Source organism: Ictidomys tridecemlineatus, chromosome 8, assembly GCF_052094955.1.
Source record: "Ictidomys tridecemlineatus isolate mIctTri1 chromosome 8, mIctTri1.hap1, whole genome shotgun sequence".
Lineage (NCBI taxonomy): Eukaryota > Metazoa > Chordata > Mammalia > Rodentia > Sciuridae > Ictidomys > Ictidomys tridecemlineatus.
The window spans coordinates 37,721,201-37,739,371 of NC_135484.1; the positions used below are offsets into that span (position 1 = coordinate 37,721,201).

Here is an 18,171-nt window from a genome sequence, read left to right on the forward strand (position 1 = left end):
CAGGAAAGATGGTGGAATGAGATGGACATCATTATCCTAGGTACATGTATGACTGCTCCTATGGTGTGATTCTATATCGTGTACAACCAGAGAAATTAAAAGTTGTGCTCTATTTGTGTACAATGAATCAAAATAAATTATGCTTTCATGTATAATTAATAGAACAATTTTTTTAAATTTTTAAAATAAATAAAAGCTGCTAACTGAAACAAACAAACAATGAGATATGGATGGTGGAAGGTCACAATCATCTCACCCCAATTAAAAAGGGTATTATAGGAAAGATAAAAAATTCTGGAGAGGATGCAGGGAAAAGGGAATTCTTATACATTGTTGGGAAAATGAGTTAGCAGAGTTACTATGAAGAATCATACAGAGGTTGCTCAAAAAACTAGAAATAAATCTGTCATATGATTCATCTATCTCTCTTCTAGGATATATCTAAAGGAAATGATATCAGCTATCAAAGAAATACCTCAATGCCCTTGCTGCACTATTCACAGTAGCTAAGACACAGAATGGACCTAGATGTACATCAACAGATGAACTGATACAGAAAATGTAGTCTGCATCCCTAATGAAATGTGATTCAGCTATAAGAAGAAATATCCAAACATTTGTAGCAAATTTATGCTTAGTGAAATAAGTCAGACATCAGAAGAGGAATATTGCATATTCTCTTTCACATGTGGATGCTTAAAAAAGGCAATCTGAACATAGATCAGTAATTATTAGAGGCTGGGAAGGGAGAAGTAGAAGGAGAATAGAGAGAGGCTGAATAAGGAGTATCAAAACACACTTAGACAGAAGCAATAAGTTCTAGGGTTCCATAGCACAGTAGGTGACCATAATTCACAAGAACCTGTTACATATTTATGAAGAACTAGAAGAAAGGAGCTTGAAGACACCAAATACAAGTAATGACAAGAAGATAGAAATATTAAGTACCTTGATTTGATCAGTATCCATTATCTACAGATATCATTTTGTACCTCATAATATATACGATTATTATGTTATTCAAAAATTTTGTTAACATCTTTAAATGGAAATGCTAACTACTCTGATTCTATCATCACACATTTTATACATGTATCAAATTATTGTCTTGTACCCCATAATTAATACAATTAAAATAAAATTTATAAAATTAAAACAAAATAAATAGTCATTGGATATTTAATAAATTACTTATGGAAACAAACAAATAAAAAATCTAATAAGTAGCATATTATCACCATCCAGAAGAAAGGAGCCTAAATCTTGAGAAAAGACCTGTCAGGTCACTCCTCAAAGAAGTTGGCATATTTGCATTTTACTTTCTTTATTAGGCCACAGAATCTGGCACAAAGTTTGTACAGCTGACACTTAAAATTGTATTTTTCAGCCCTAACATAAAGAACTGTGTTTAACAATAATCAAATAATGGATACTAACCTTCTGTTTGACTCAACAACCTTGTGTTTTAAATGGAAATAATACTTGACATCCTAGATTACTGGCGTCTCTTACTTTAAATGCAGATTACACCATTTATAACTTACATAATAAGTAAAATGGAGAATCAGAACATGTTTTCCTTAAGCAAAAGTAAAAAAGGTTGGGATATCCTCAGGTTGAGGTCAATGTGTGTTAGATGGCAGAAAGCTTGGGAGTCTGTGCTTCACAAAGTCTGTTCTATGCCTCTCCTCTGTGTCTGCACAGTCCTCTTTCAAAACCCTTCATTGTGTTGCAGTTGTGATTTTCCAGTCTCTCTCCATGACCTGCCTGAACTTTCTGGGGGTTCATCTTGTTCATCCTCACTGTATCTCTAGTGCCTGAATTAACCACAGCAAGACTAACACAAACGCCAAAAGAGGGAGACAAGAGTCCAGTTCAATTCATTTCAATTCATTGCCTTCTCTTCAGTTACAGAGCCAGGAAGATTTGGTGTGAGGTTCCTAACTCTGGAGGACAATGGAGACCTTAGGTGCTCTAACGCCTACAGGCCTACAGCAGAGGAGGGTTCTGTGGGGACCTGTGCGTCCCAAGAAGGCTTGAATCTGGCCTAGGAAAGAACCATTCTTTGGCAAAGGTTTAGTATGTGGCAATAGTGCCTACCACTTACTGGGTATTTCATGTGCACTAATTCATTCACCTAAGAATATTTATTGTCAGATTTCTTATTTGTTTGTTTTAAGTACAAGTAAGCTTCCTGGTTTTCTAAGAAACTCAATAGGAATGTAGCCTTTACTTTTCAAACATTCAGTTTGGCTGGAAGGGATAGAATTTAACAAAGACAGGTTAGTCATTTGGCCGGCACACAGGGATCTGTACTAGATTCTTTCAGAGGATCTTTCTCTGCAAACGAAATTAATAAAAGTCAAATAAAAATCTTTAATAGATTACAGAGGTACTTTGCATTAGGCAGAGGGGAGTGAAGGGAGGGGAGTGGGTTTAGTAGTAGTAATGATAGTAGAATGAATCAGACATTATCACCCTGTGTGCATATATTATTTATTACATGGCCAGTATGATTCTACATTATGTACAACCAGAAGAATGAGAAGTTATAATCCATTTATGTATGATGAGTCAAAATTCATTTACTGTCATGTATAAACTAAGTAGAACACATACAAAACAACCATTCTATTTACTTTTAATGTAGATTCAGCTTGTTGTTTTTTTTTTTAGAGAGTGAGAGAGGAGAGGGAGAGAGAGAGAGAGAGAGAGAGAGAGAGAGAGAGAGAGAGAGAGAATTTGAGAATTTTTAATATTTATTTTTTAGTTCTCGGCAGACACAACATCTTTGTTGGTATGTGGTGCTGAGGATCGAACCCGGGCCGCATGCATGACAGGCAAGCTCGCTACCGCTTGAGCCACATCCCCAGCCCAGATTCAGCTTGTTATGACTTACTAATTTGAAAGTCAGTGTTAATAATCAAAAAGAGAGAGCATGCAGTAATCTAAATGGTTTTGACTTTAAGGCATTTTTCTACATGCAACTAGGAGAAAGAATTAAAAATTAAACAGTCTTTTTTTGGGAATCAACCTAACAAAAGAGGTGAAAGACTTATACAATGAAAACTACAGAACTCTAAAGAGAGATATTGAAGAAGACCTTAGAAGATGGAAAAATATACCCTGTTCATGGATAGGCAGAACTAACATCATCAAAATGGCGATATTACCAAAAGTCCTCTATAAGTTCAATGCATTGCCAATCAAAATCCCAACCGCATTTCTTGTAGAAATAGATAAAACAATCATGAAATTCATATGGAATAATAAAAGACCCAGAATAGCAAAAACAATGCTAAGCAGGAAGTGTGAATCAGGTGGTATAGCCATACCAGACTTCAAACTATACTACAGAGCAATAGTAACAAAAACAGCATGGTACTGGTACCAAAACAGGCAGGTGGACCAATGGTACAGAATAGAGGACACAGTAACCAATCCACAAAACTACAACTATCTTATATTTGATAAAGGGGCTAAAGGCATGCAATGGAGGAAGGATAGCATCTTCAACAAATGGTACTGGGAAAACTGGAAATCCATTTGCATCAAAATGAATCTGAATCTCTTTCTCTCGTCATGCACAAAAGTTAACTCAAAATGGATCAAGGAGCTTGATATTAAATCAGAGACACAACATCTGATAGAAGAAAAAGTTGGCTATGATCTACATACTGTGGGGTCGGGCTCCAAATTCCTCAATAGGACACCCATAGCGCAAGAGTTAACAACTAGAATCAACAAATGGGACTTACTCAAACTGAAAAGTTTTTTCTCAGCAAAAGAAACAATAAGAGAGATAAACAGGGAGCCTACATCCTGGGAACAAATCTTTACTCCACACACTTCAGATAGAGCCCTAATATCCAGAGTATACAAAGAACTCAAAAAATTAGACAATAAGATAACAAATAACCCAATCAATAAATGGGCCAAGGACCTGAACAGACACTTCTCAGAGGAAGACATACAATCAATCAACAAGTACAAGAAAAAATGCTCACCATCTCTAGCAGTCAGAGAAATGCAAATCAAAACCACCCTAAGATACCATCTCACTCCAGTAAGATTGGCAGCCATCATGAAGTCCAACAACAACAAGTGCTGGAGAGGATGCGGGGAAAAGGGTACACTTGTTCATTGTTGGTGGGACTGCAAATTGGTGCAGCCAATTTGGAAAGCAGTATGGAGATTTCTTGGAAAGCTGGGAATGGAACCACCATTTGACCCAGCTATTCCCCTTCTCGGTCTATCCCCTAAAGACCTAATAAGAGCATGCTATAGGGACACTGCTACATCGATGTTCATAGCAGCACAATTCACGATAGCAAGATTGTGGAACCAACCTAGATGCCCTTCAATAGATGAATGGATTAAAAAAATGTGGCATTTATACACAATGGAGTATTACTCTGCATTAAGAAACGACAAAATCATAGAATTTGGAGGGAAATGGATGGCATTAGAGCAGATTATGTTAAGTGAAGCTAGCCAATCCTTAAAAAACAAATGCCAAATGACTTCATTGATATAAGGGGAGTAACCAAGGACAGGGTAGGGACGAAGAGCTTGAGAAGAAGATTAACATTAAACAGGGATGAGAGGTGGGAGGGAAAGGGAGTGAGAAGGGAAATCGCATGGAAATGGAAGGTGATCCTCAGGGTTATACAAAATTACATATAAGAGGAAAGGAGGGGTAAAATAAGATAATACAAGTGGAAGAAATGATTTACAGTAGAGGGGGTAGAGAGAGAAAAGGGGAGGAGAGGGGAGGGGAGGGGAGGGGGAATAGTAGAGAATAGGATAGACAGCAGAATACATCAGTCACTGGAATGGCAATATGTAAATCAATGGAAGGGTAACTGATGTGATACAGCAATCTGTATACGGGGTAAAATTGGGAGTTCATAACCCACTTGAATCAAACTGTGAAATATGATATATTAAGAACTATGTAATGTTTTGAATGACCAACAATAAAAAAACAGTCTTTTTACATGAAGATATTTCATAGCATGAATATATTTCCTATTATGAGATTTAAAAGACCACTTTCCTTGAATACAAAATATTTCACCAAAATATTGTACAAAAATATTTAGGATTGTTTCCTTCTAAAGGTTTCCTAAACATGTTATCAAACATAAAGTTACAACTTGTATCTAGGGAAAAAAAAATCTGCTTCCTGCCTTGTACAATACGATGATGACCTGAAGGTAGGAGGAATGAACAACTAACTGTGTAGAGACTGGGTATGTACATCCTTTAAAATTAAGTCTTTAATCTTTACTGGTACTTTCAAACTCAACAGTGTTGCAGTGGGCTCTTCATAAAAGGAGATAATAATCATTTCTAACCATAATGGCCTGGATGTCTTAGAAGCCCAACATCAAAAAATAAATAAGTCATAAACTAAACTCCAGTTTCTGTGTACCATGCACCTCTTAAATGCTGCACCTTAGGCTTTTACTTCTCTTTATAAAGGATGAAGCTATTAAGCTTTTCAAAAAGGTAGAATAGTTTAAATTCTGTTCTAAAACCTCCTCCCTCTACAGACCTACCATGTGGTCTGCAGTACAACTCACGGCGGCTTATTAGTGGGAGAATTTCATGGGTTCACAAAACAGAACACTGAATAAATAAATGAAGCATCTGGGTTTGCAGGGCCCACCACGAGGCTGTATTTCTTGATTCCAACTTCTTTTATCTACTAAAGGGATTCAGTCTCTCCCTTTGCTTCACTCTAAAGCCACTTACTCTCTCATGCCCCTGTGAAGCCTAAAAACAACATAAAAAGGAAGGAGAAAACAGAGTGAGGGTGTTTTGGTATATTCTTAGACTCACACAAATCAAGGTACATTAGAAACAGACAAGAACAACACCAAACCCCACACATAGATGAGCCCTTGACCTGCTCCTGTGTCCCTGGAATCTTTCTACAAAGGGGATAATTTGAGTCGGCTGTGTAATTATCCCTACTCATCGGGTCCTATTGCAATTTGAATCCTACTGCAGAGTAAAATATGCCAGGATCTTTCATTAACATACCATAGATTTTCTTTTCATTATAAATCAAACTAAATAGGTCATGATTGCTTAATCAGTATGCAAAGTATTGCCTTTGGGAATCACACACATCCTCTGACAGCTGAAATTCTTTTTAGTGCTATGAAATCTAATTTTACCCAATCTGACCCAACCACAGCTCCTCACTCCCTCATGTCCATTTTTTTTTATTTCATAATAAGAATTTTTTTTAATTTTTTATTTTTTTATTGGTTGTTCACAACATTACAAAGCTCTTGACATATCATATTTCATACATTAGATTGAAGTGGGTTATGAACTCCCAATTTTACCCCAAATGCAGATTGCAGAATCACGTCGGTTACACATCCACAATTTTACATGATGCCCAATTAGTAATTGTTGTATTCTGCTACCTTTCCTATCCCCTATTATCCCCCCTCCCCTCCCCTCCCATCTTCTCTCTCTACCCCATCTACTGTAATTCATTACTCTCCTTGTTTATTTTCCCATTCCCCTCACAACCTCTTATATGTAATTTTGTATAGCAATGAGGGCTCATGTCCATTTTTCATCAGATGAGTTGAAGATCTTTCCTGGAACGGGTATCATGAACACTATCAGAGCCAGAATTTAATTAATTCTGGGGAAATAGATTTTATTTTCCTTCCTCCAAACCTAGGATTAAGACCTGTGGGAGACCAACCTTACACATGACTGAGTCACACTCCCTAACTGGATGCTGAGACGCTCAGTCACAGAAATGTGGCAGAGCTTTCCCCACCCTTCTTGAGTCCGAGGGTCAGTGTCTCGTGCATGGGTGTGTCTTCCTGCAGCCCCATGGGTGAAGCTACTCTCACCTGTTCCTTTGTAATATAACCCCTTGCCCTGTTTAGGATAGAATCTTCCATGGAAGTGCCTTGTGTGTGTCCCCTTCTTTTACTGTGCCCTTGGGTGTGGCCTACCCAGGTGTCAGTCAACCTGCTAACAGTGGACATCATAAAGATGGACTCAGCCGCCTAGAACCGATCCCTTGCCTCATTTGAATAGTTTATCCTCAATAAAAAGGGTCAGCATGTGCTCTCTCTCACTCTATTCTTGTGGACCCTTAAGGTCAGAGGAGCGTCACAGCGGGTATTTTGTGCAGCCCAGTCAGCCCAGTTTACCTGGAGTGACCCCTGAGCCTTTTAGTCACGAGAACAGAAACCCAGCAAAGATCCTCTTCCTTCTTTCAGCAGAAAAAAAGGTTGGAGACAGACCTTCCCTTGAAATTATCTGGTTGACATATTTCCACCTCCTTCTTAAGAAAGGGATCAATTCTTCCTACAAAGGAAAGTTTGCTTCACTCTTAAAGGCTAAGGAGCTCAAGATCTTCTGGATCTGTTAGGTTATCTCTGCAAGGGCTGGGAGTGTTGCTCTGTGGTAAAACACTTGCCTCCCATGTGCAAAGCTCCAGATTATCCCCAAGCACCACAAAAATTAATTAATTAATCATCTGTGAGGAAATCTGATGAAACCCTATAGCTGTCAAGGACACCTGCGGATATCCCCCTCAGTGACCACATCTGTCTGCCTCTGCCTCTGCTTATTTCTGAGTCATCCTCTCAGTATACAACTTGCCTGTCTGTTGGGTAATGCAGACTCCACACAGCTACGACAGGATTTCCCCTCCAGACCTGCTTCCCAATCTTTCTCACAACAGCAGACAATCACTCCATGCCTGGAAAATGCCAGATGCTATTCTTCATGCTTTACAAACATGAACTCATTGAGTTCTCACTGCCTATCGGCTGAGTACTGGCATGGTCTCGTTTCCCAGATGCAGTGAGATCTAGGTGTCAACCCAAGCAATCGAGTCTGTCACCCATGAGCTGTGCTTCCAGGGTGGTAAACATACTATGCTCACCTCACAGTCCCATTTGGTCTCTGCGTTTCTTTCACTGTCCACCTCCAAAAACACTGGGAAGTCCTGTCACACTGACCTCCAAATCCTATCTCCTCTCTGTGACTCTCTCTTATATCGTCACCCACTTGAGCTACTACAGTGACCTCATAAATGATTTTCAAGTTTCCACAATCTACATTACACAAAGTAACTAGAGTAATCTTTTTAAGAGGGGAACTTGAACTGGTCACTCCTGCCTCCAACCATTCAGTAGCTCCCGAAGTCCTCAGAACAAAATCCCCACTTCTTTTCATGGTCTGGAAGGCCCCAAGTCTGTGGCCTCACTTCCTCTCACTACATTATAAATATAAGAAATTTCTTTTGGCTCCTGAAACCATCAAAGCTAGTTTTCACCTCTGGGTCTTTGTAACAACTGTTTCTCAGCCTGAAAACTCACCCCTCCATCATTACAAGAATGCATTTTTCTTGTTACTCAAGTCTCAGCTTGAAGTAAACTCCCAGGACATCCCCTTCCTGGGCCTCCAGCACAGCAGCTCCCACCCATTCCTCCAAGTTTCCTTCTAGCATGTCACCCTGTGTGGTTGCACTCCAGCATTTCCCAGGATTTCCTCATTTTTGTTCATTTAAGTACTTGCTTCTTGCTCCTTTGCCTTTCAGCATTCAATGAGAGTAGGAATCTTGTCCATTTTTATTGAATTCTACTATCTTGTGGGTCTAGACTAGACCCCAATAATACCATGATAGTAGATACTATTAACACTTGTTGGATAAAGGAATGATTAGGAAAACCCCTTCAGTGATTTTCTATTCCCTGTAGGCAAAGAAGAATTAGCTCTGTCAACAGGTGCCATAAGGCCCAGTATACAGCAAGCCCTGATCCTCCTCTCAATCTCAATAGCACAAATTAACTGGATGTTCCTTAGGATGGGGAGCCTTCTCTCCTGCCTGAGTCTTTACTAGGATGTACCACCTGCAGGAAACTCCTTCTGTACCTATTGGCCTGACTACTTCCTGACTCTTCCTTCAGAGCTCTGCTTAAATATCACCTACCTATGAAAACCTTTTCTGAGATGCAGGCCAGGCTCAATCTCCTTACAATCCCTCACTTTCCTATATTCCTTCACCTCACTTTTCACACTTACCATTTGACATATAAAAACAAAACTCTGTCTTTATGATTATATGGTAAATTCTATAATCTCAGGGAATAAATATGCTCTCTCCATCCTACAAAAAGCTTTACACTAAGTAGGTGGCCTGGCTACGTCACCCATTTATTTGTCATACAATGGAAAACACAAATCACATATTCTTCGCTGTGAGAGTAGGCCAGAAGACTTCCTTGAATTTACCTATTCTAATTATTCATCCCAGGACTCATAGGCATCTCTCCCATCCCTGCCCATATCAGATGCAGGGTAAATTTAACACACTTGATACTCAGATACTCCTGGCTCCCTGCAGCAAGAGAACTGCCCTGTCCTCCATTAGGATATCTTATTCTTGCAGTGATTAGGAAAGCCAAGGGGAAAGATCCTACTTCTTATATCCCAAAGGCAAGTTCATATTGGTATGATATAATATAAACTGAAATAAATGGGAAGGCAGCCCGACCCAGGAAATTGGAGGTGGTTCTGCCTCACACTGTCAGAGCCATTAATTGGTATTAACCTCCAAAGTACAAAGATGGAGGTCCAAACTACTGACAGATAAGTTTATTTAATTTGGTGCCTAATATTTAACTGTACTTTTTTTGGAGACTATTCATCTGGTATTGCGATCCAGTGCTTTAAGCTGGCACACATAAATGTGTGGTTTCTCATCTCTTTCTGTAATTGTCAACAACAGGTTGAGGAAGGTTGGTTAGCCTCTGAGATGAACTTATGTGCTCCAAGGTTCCATCCTGTGCTACTCTAAGATGTGCCATCATTCATCTGGATGAATCCTTGGGCACACAAGCACAAAATCCTACAGGACTGTTAGGTCATGTTATAGGGGCAGAAGAATATTCTCCTTTCATATAGAAACCAAGGGCACAACACCAAGGAGACCTCACACTCCTTTCAGATGCAACTTCTCATGTGAGTACCAGAAAGTCTTAGACCTTAGTGCTTAAGAACCAGAAAGCAAAATTAGCCCCTAGAAAAATTGAAATAATTGCTATAATGGTACCTCTTCCTACACCACGGTCTCTCTAGGCCCAGGAGAAAAGTTCTGCAAAGAGAAAAATTGATTCCCACATAGGTATTAGGAGTGCATGATCTTTACCTTCTAATGAGTGATACTAGGGAAGAACATGCATAACTCAAAAGCAAAGATCTCGTAATGGTGGAACTTGAGGCTAAAGCTAAAGCCAGGGATAGGAAGTTTCTTAGATTTCCCCATCAGTCCCTTGTCTTAAAACACAAAAAGAAGAAAAAAAATCACTTCATATATGTGAAAACATTCTTCCCATTTGGTACAAGACACCTGACAAAGCAAAATATTTTAAATCATTAGAAAACTATCACCAAAATATTTATAAAGTAAGTCAATAAAAGCATGATTGCAGAATAACCAAGATTACTGGTACTTTGCCTAATACAAGGCAAGACCACAGCAAACCCAAGAACATTCCTTTGATCTAAATCCATATTTAAATATTCCTTAGAGGCTTAATGAAAAGTACATCCTAAAAGATGAGAGACCAAAGGTTTTCTTCTCTTTCTTTCTTCCCTCCTTTTTCTCATGTGTGCCTATGTGTGTTACTGGGGATTGAACTTAGGGGTGCTCTACCACTAAACTACATCCTTAGTTCTTTTAATTTTTTTTTATTAATTTTGAGACAGGATCTCACTAAGTTGCCAAGGATGGCTGCAAGCTTGTGGTTCTCCTGTCTCACTTCACAAAGTTTGTGGGATTACTGGCATGTGTTATAACACCTATCATAAGGTTTTCTTTCAAAATTAATTTCCAAAAAGTCTGAACAAAAACCGCAACCATATTTGATAGCAAATGAAAACATATAGTGAGTGTGGAAGGAGGACAGAAGAAATAAGGATAGGTAGAGAGAAGACCAACAGGGAAGGAAAAAGAAATTGTTAAATAAATCTAAGAATCTCCATGGACACCCTCACCTTCCTTCTAAAGCCTGTTTTCCTCCAGGCTTAAAGTCTTAAAATGCCCTTGAATCTTAGAGTCCTGAGAGTCTAGATGATTAATGCCTACACACCTTGCTAGGCTATACAATGTATTTTCTTTAGAGTGAATAAAGCAAAGGAAAAGAAACATTGCCAGAGACTTATGATATGTGTATATTCCCAACATTATTAACGATATGACCTCAACCTTGCAATCCTGAAAGAACTAGACCATTGTGACCTGCCCTGTGCTCCATGATTAAGAGAATTAAGATCACCAGTCTTATGTCACCCCCGTGGGGTTCTTATGTTTATTATTTATTATCAAGACCCCAAAGTGCACCTTGCTCTGGAGTGCATGTATCCTGCTCTATCACTTGCTTTCCTAAATAAATCTGTTGGTGCCTCTTTTGATGTGTCCTGAAATCCTTTTTCAGCCTAAGTCAATAATCTGCAGGTCTGAGCTGAGATTCTCTTCTCCCTCCTTGGGGACTTCTTTGGTTGCCTATCCAATGACAAGTGTCAAGTATTCTGAGAAAAAGAAAAATACCTGCCCACTTATACTTTTCATAAGAAACACCTCCAATGTTTAAAAACATATAGTAAAAACATTTAAACTATAAAATTCTGTAAAAGTAGCCTAAAAGGAATGAGTTTTAGTCAAAGTTTTTGTTCCTCTAAGCTCTTTATAGTTTCTTTCACATGCAACATATTTAGTGATTTTTATATCTCTTTATTTTGCTATAAGCACCAAATCAGCCTCATAGGATGAACAAAATGAGCCTTGTAGGATAAACAAAAACCCTGGAAGATTGTGAGATAGTGGCTCTCTACATATTTAAATCAACACTGTAGAAGTGATACTCACGCAGTAGTGGTCTGCATGTCATGCCAGCTTTTGCTGAAGTTCTGCTTTAATTCATTCATCAGGTTCATGCCGAGTTTTTGTTTGATCTCAACCAGATGCCTTTCTTTCGCTGACAAAACTTGTCGTAATGTTGTAATTTCGTCTTCTAGCTACGGGTAGGAGGAAAAATGATAGAGCAAAACATCAAACAGATGAAAGGTACATTTCCAAAGGCTACAGTGCTCCAGAGCAGCCTCCAGAGCCTAATGAACTGTCTCATGCTGGGCTGTCCCAAACACATGCTATACAGATGGGAGAGTCTCACAGCACAAACTACAAAGAGAAAATTTTAGTTGTAAAGACTATAAAAGTAATGAATATTCCATGTAACAAAATTCAGATCTCACAGCCAAATACAAACACGAAAATAAATCACCTGTAACCTAGTAGGAAATAGCTGATTGTGGTTTGCTTCTTTCCTTCCATTCTCCCTTCCTTCCTTAACAATGAGGCCGGGATTGAACCCAGGTCTTTGCACATGCTAAACACTGACTCGACCACTGAGCTACACTACATCCTCAACATATTTTTTTTTTTTTGGTTTCTAATTTAATTCCCATTTGAACAGTGTTAGGAGGTGAGACCACTATTAATACCATCACACAGGAGTGGGTTAGTTATTTTGGGAGTGGGATCCTGAAAAAAGGATATTATAGTTTAGATATGAAGTGTCCCCCCAAAACTCATGTATGAGATGATACAAAAAAGTTTATAAGTGAAACAATTGGGTGTTGAGAACCTTAACCTAATCAATGCATTAATCCATTTGAATTGATTAACTGAGTGGTAACTGCAGACAGGTAGGGGACAGCTGAAGAAGGTGGGTTGCCGAGGGCGTGCCTTTGGAGTTTATAGTTTTTTGCTGGTGGGTGAGAGTTCTCCCTGCTTCCTGGTGGTCATGTCCTGAACTGCTTTCCTTCTCCACACTCTTCTGCCATAATGTTTTGCTCACTGCAGGCCATGGAACTGGCCATCTATGGACCAAAACCTCTGAAACCATGAGCACCAAATAAACTTTCCCTCCTCTAAAATTGTTCTTGTCAGGTCTTTTGGTCACAGCAATGAAAAAGCTAAGACAAAGGCTAAATACTGATGCTATCCTCTATCTTGTGCACCCCCATTTGGCCTTTTCCCATGTTATGAGCCAGCATGAAGGCCCTCACCATATGCCAGCACCATGCTCTTGAACTTCCTGGCCTCCAGAATTGGGAGCCAAGTCAACTTCTATTGCATACAGTTTATACAGCCTGTGGTATTCTGTTATAATAGTAGAAGTAAGACTAAGACTAATCTTCCTAATGTTTTTCTAAAGTTGTACATGGATATAATTTTTTAACAAAAATTGATTTTGCACTACATACTTTATTTTATAAAACAAATTCCAGTGTTGCTAATCAGTATTGCTTACTTTTTGTCAACTTCATGTAGCTGCATTGGTGCAGGTATGGACATGGCAGACACCGTGGTTCTACCAAACTACTGCCTTAAGGATAGGAGGATGCATATACTGGTGTGATTTGTGTTACTTTTTCAAAGTGGTAAACATATCAATCATCATCTCATTGTTTTTTGTAATTCTTCTCTCACTCTTCTTTCCCCTCCCAGACTTTCCCTGTACACATCAGTCAACCATTGACCTTCTTTCCTCCATTAGAGTTTGGTTTGCATTTTGTAGAATTTTATATAAATTTAGTCATACACTATATACTCTTCGTATTGCTTTGTTCACTTGGCATACTTATTTAAGATTTAGCCATGTTGCTGCATTATTATTCATGTTTTCCCCTCTTCATTAAAAAATAGTATTCCACAAGCAATAATAAATGTTGGACCATCTGTTGGGAGAGGGGAGGTCCATTCATACATTGCTGGTGGCACTGCAAATTGGTGCAACCACTCTGGAAAGGAGTATGGAAATTCCTTAGAAAACCTGGAATGTAACCACAATTTAACCCAGCTATCCCACTCCTTGGTCTTTACCCAAAGGACTTGAAATCAGCATACTATAGTGACACAGGCACATGAATGTTTATAGCAGCTCAATTCACAATAGCTAAACTGTGATATATATACACAATGGAATATTACTCAGCACATGGATGGAGTTGGAGAATATCATGCTAAGCAAAGTAAACCAATCCCCAAAATCCAAAGGCCAAATGTTCTCTCTGATAAGTGGATGCTGTCCATAATGGGGGTCGGGGGCATATGAAGAATGGAGGAATCTTGACTGGGAAAAGGGGAAGGAGGGGAGGAAGGGGGCATAAAGGTAGGAAAGATGGTGGAATGAGATGGACATCATTACCCTAGGTACATGTATGAAGGCACATATGGTGTAACTGTACATCATGTACAACCAGAGAAATGAAAGGTTGTGCTCCATTTTAATACAATGAATCAAAATGCATTATGCTGTTATATATACCTAATTAGAACAAATAAATAAATTTAAAAATAATAAAGAAAAAAAGAAAGAAAAAAGAAAAGTAGTATTCCACTGAATGCATAAATGACAGTTGTTTCTTCATTTGTTGAAGTATGTTTGCATTTGGCTAATACAAATAAAGCTGCTAAGAACATTCATGCACTGGGGCTCTGTATGAACATATTTTTTCTTCCTCCATGCTGCAGGAAAGCACATTTCTTCAATATTGCTCTTGCAATTGTAATTTCTAACAAAGGAGCTGTGCAAAATACCCAGATTAGAGAGTGTTGTTGTATCCTATAAAAATAAATTTGAACCTCCACAAGGTCTGATTTTAATTAGTTGTCATACTTAAATTGTCTGCACTATACATATAGATGTGTTATATGTATTACCCTAGTAATTGTGATTAAATTTATATTTTTGCTTTCTAAAAAGTAGAAATATTTGTGGATTTTCTTTGTCAAGCCAGGAAAGAATCATTAAGAGTCCTTAGCTTCACACATGCATGAGGTTAATAAAAATCTGCCAATTTTCTAGATTTCTCATTTAAAAATTAAAAGCGAGGAAGAGTTGTGTCTCAGGTATGTTCAAAATGTCACTCTACTTTTGAGCATGAACTACATAACTAATCCATTATACATCTTGCAAATGTGTTCTGTAGGGATGGTGATGTGCTCAGTGGTCAAGTGCCCCTGAGTTCAATATCTCATTACACCTGGACCCCAAGAAAGAACTTTAAAGGATGACGGTGGTGAATTTAATTCCTTCATTTGACAAGGAGACTTTCTAGAACTAGTTCTATTATTGCGTCTCACCTTCAGTTCAAAGAGGAGTCAACTAGAGAGCATTGTTAGAATGCAGAATCCAAGCTATGTGCCCATTTTTTTAATGTCCTGAGATTCAACAAGTATCCCCAGATACTCTGATGCAGATGGTGTGGAAAATCCTCACATCAAATTTGGAACAAAATGGAAAAAGGTAAATTACATTAATTGATTAAAATATTTACTATATTCTTTCCATTTAGTTTAAAAATAATTATTTCTTCATTAGAAATTTATAGCCTGTTTCTTTGGTTTCTTGATTCTCTAGAAGATCTACTTGTAGGATAAATACTTATGATCAAAATTATATATCTAAACTTGATTATTTAAAATACGAATTGCAGGGCAGGGGTTGTGGCTCAGGGGTAGAGTACCTGCCTAGCACGTGCAAGGTGCTGGGTTTGATCTTCAGCACCACATAAAAATACATAAATAAATAAAATAAAGGTATGGTGTGCAACTACAACTAAAAAATAAGTATTAAAAAATATGAATTGCAGCAAAATAACAAGTGTTGATACAGATGTGGAAGAACTGGAACTTCTAAATGTTGCTGGTAAGAATGTGAAATAATTCAGCCACCGTGGATTACAGTACAGTGATCCACAGTTTCTCAAAAAGTTAAGTACAGAATTACCATTTTACCCAGAAGTTCTACTCTTCACTATATACCCCAAGAAACTGAGAACAGTTTCTCAAACAAGTACCTGTACACCCATGTTCACAGCACAACACTAATCACAATAGCCAAGAGGTGGAAACAGCCCATAAATATATACACAGTAGTTTATGTTAAAATACTATTTATTCAACCTTAAAAAAGAAATGAAGTATTGATGCATGCTCCAACATGGATGAACTTGAAAAACCTTAGGCTACAAGTGTCCATCAAAAATGAAAGGATGAAGAAAATGTGGTATATATACACAATGGAGTTTTATTCAGCCATAAAAAATGAAATTATGTCATTTGCAGGAAAACTTATGCAACTTGAGACCATATGTTAAGCAAAATAAGCAAACTCAGAAAGTCAAGGGTCTTATGTTTTCTCCCATATATGGAAGCTAGAGATAAAAAAGAAAAGAAAGGTGTTGGGGAAGAGGATGGGGGGGGCAGTGATCACATGAAAAGCAAAGGAAAATCAGTAGAATAGAAGGAAGGGACCAGTGGGTGGAAGAGGAGAAAGGAGAGGGGAAGTATTGGGGAGGGATATTGGCCAAATTATATAGTGTTCATGTGCAAATACACAACAATCCCACCATTATGTACAACTATAGTGTAGCAATTTAAAAAAAATTAGGCTTCCTGAAAGAAGCCAGACACAAACATCATATATTGTATTATTCCATTTATTTGAAATATTCAGGTACGTTAAATCCCTGTATAGATTCAGATTAGGTAAGCCCCTGGGTCTCTGTATAGAGTGCAAGTGGAACATTGCCAGAGGCTAAGGAGGTGGGAATGGGAAGCAACAGCCAAATGTACATAGTTCCTTCTCAAGGTGACAAAAATGTTTTGGAATCACATTGAGGTAGTTGATGATAGTACACTGTGAATACACAAAATGCCACTGGATTGTTCATTTAAAAACGGTTTATCTTATGTTCTGTAAACTGGACAAAAATGTGAATTAACTAATGCAAATTAGCTAATAAATTAATTTCAATCTGAAATTTATGTTAAGATTAAAAATTTATTTTTCTGTTTTACCAGCAATCAATGAAATGTATAACTAAAACTCAGGAGTAAAACTTTCATCAGTATGAATCACCAGTGTACTGTTTAGAAGTGATATCATTTGGTGGCTTTTACATACTCTTTCAAGACCTGCATCTTCAGGCTCTTCCTGGCTTGAGGAGAAAGTACCAGAAAAGAAAAATGAAAATGCACATACTATCTGGGCAGGGCATAACAATAAGGCCTATTGACCATAAACACATGTGAGCTGCTCACTAGCCCAATCCAAAAAGAGGGGAGATCTTGGGGAAAGAACACAGAGAGAAAGGCCCAAGGCTCAATGCTCTTCTTGAAGAGCCTAAGAGATAGTAGCTGAGGGCAATGTGCATTCTTGGGGACATATGTACCAAATGAAGAAGGAAGAGTCAAGACAGAGTTGGAGGAAGCACAAAAATAGGCTTTGCCTACTCGCTAATACCATTTGTTGTATTTCCAACTCCTATTAATATGTATTTTTTCTTGAGTCATTTTATCTAGGAGCCATTGGCAGTATTTGACTATTATATAACCACAAAATGGGCAGTACTAATGCCTATACTTCATCCTTTCCAAAAATCAAGACACATTATCTATAATTCCAATGCCAGGCACAGAATGCATCTTAGTGAAATTAAAGTGGAAGTGAGATGACAGTAACAGAATAATTCATCCAGTTTATTTTAAGAGAGAGAGAGAAATTAAAATGTTTCAAAACCTCAAAACCAGCTGGTAACAAGACAACAAATATCAGAAACAAAATAGTACTTCTTGGTACATTGATAAAGTTTGTAAAAAAAAATGCCTATTCTACTTTGAGCATTTGCAAACATAAATATTCTCATAAGCTGCACAATAATCTCAATTAACTCTATTAACTGGACTCCTTCTATGCACAAACCATCACACCAGATCAGAGATGATGTTGGCTTCACATTCAGAGGGCTTTCAAGAACACACATACAGCATGGCCACAACAATAAATTAAAGATCAAATTCTATTAAAAGAAATTTCTTTAAAAATATTTATTTCAAAAAGATGAATTCATCCAAGGTGAAGCCTTTTTGACATGACTGGCTTATGTCATTTCTTCCACCAAAAGAAGTCTTCCTGTTGCCAGCACTTGATAAATACACAAAATGCTGGTTGTGCGAGCAACCATGGGTTGTGAGAAAGTAGAAGTCTAAGGGCATCCTCCTGGAGGATCCACAACAACGCAGGGGAATAAGGCTGGGGGAAGTGA

General features: G+C 38.0%; 1 protein-coding gene across 10 annotated transcripts in view; it reads right to left on the reverse strand.

Moving 5' to 3' along the window:
- Nucleotides 1-18,171, reverse strand: part of Tpd52l1 (TPD52 like 1) — a 91,026-nt gene that overhangs the window by 19,966 nt on the left and 52,889 nt on the right. For all 10 annotated transcript variants that reach the window (XM_021733322.3, XM_005335380.4, XM_078019241.1 and 7 more), the window contains exon 3: nucleotides 11,924-12,072. In XM_021733322.3, the coding sequence (XP_021588997.1) occupies nucleotides 11,924-12,072 (149 nt within the window). The remainder of the gene's footprint in view (nucleotides 1-11,923; nucleotides 12,073-18,171) is intronic.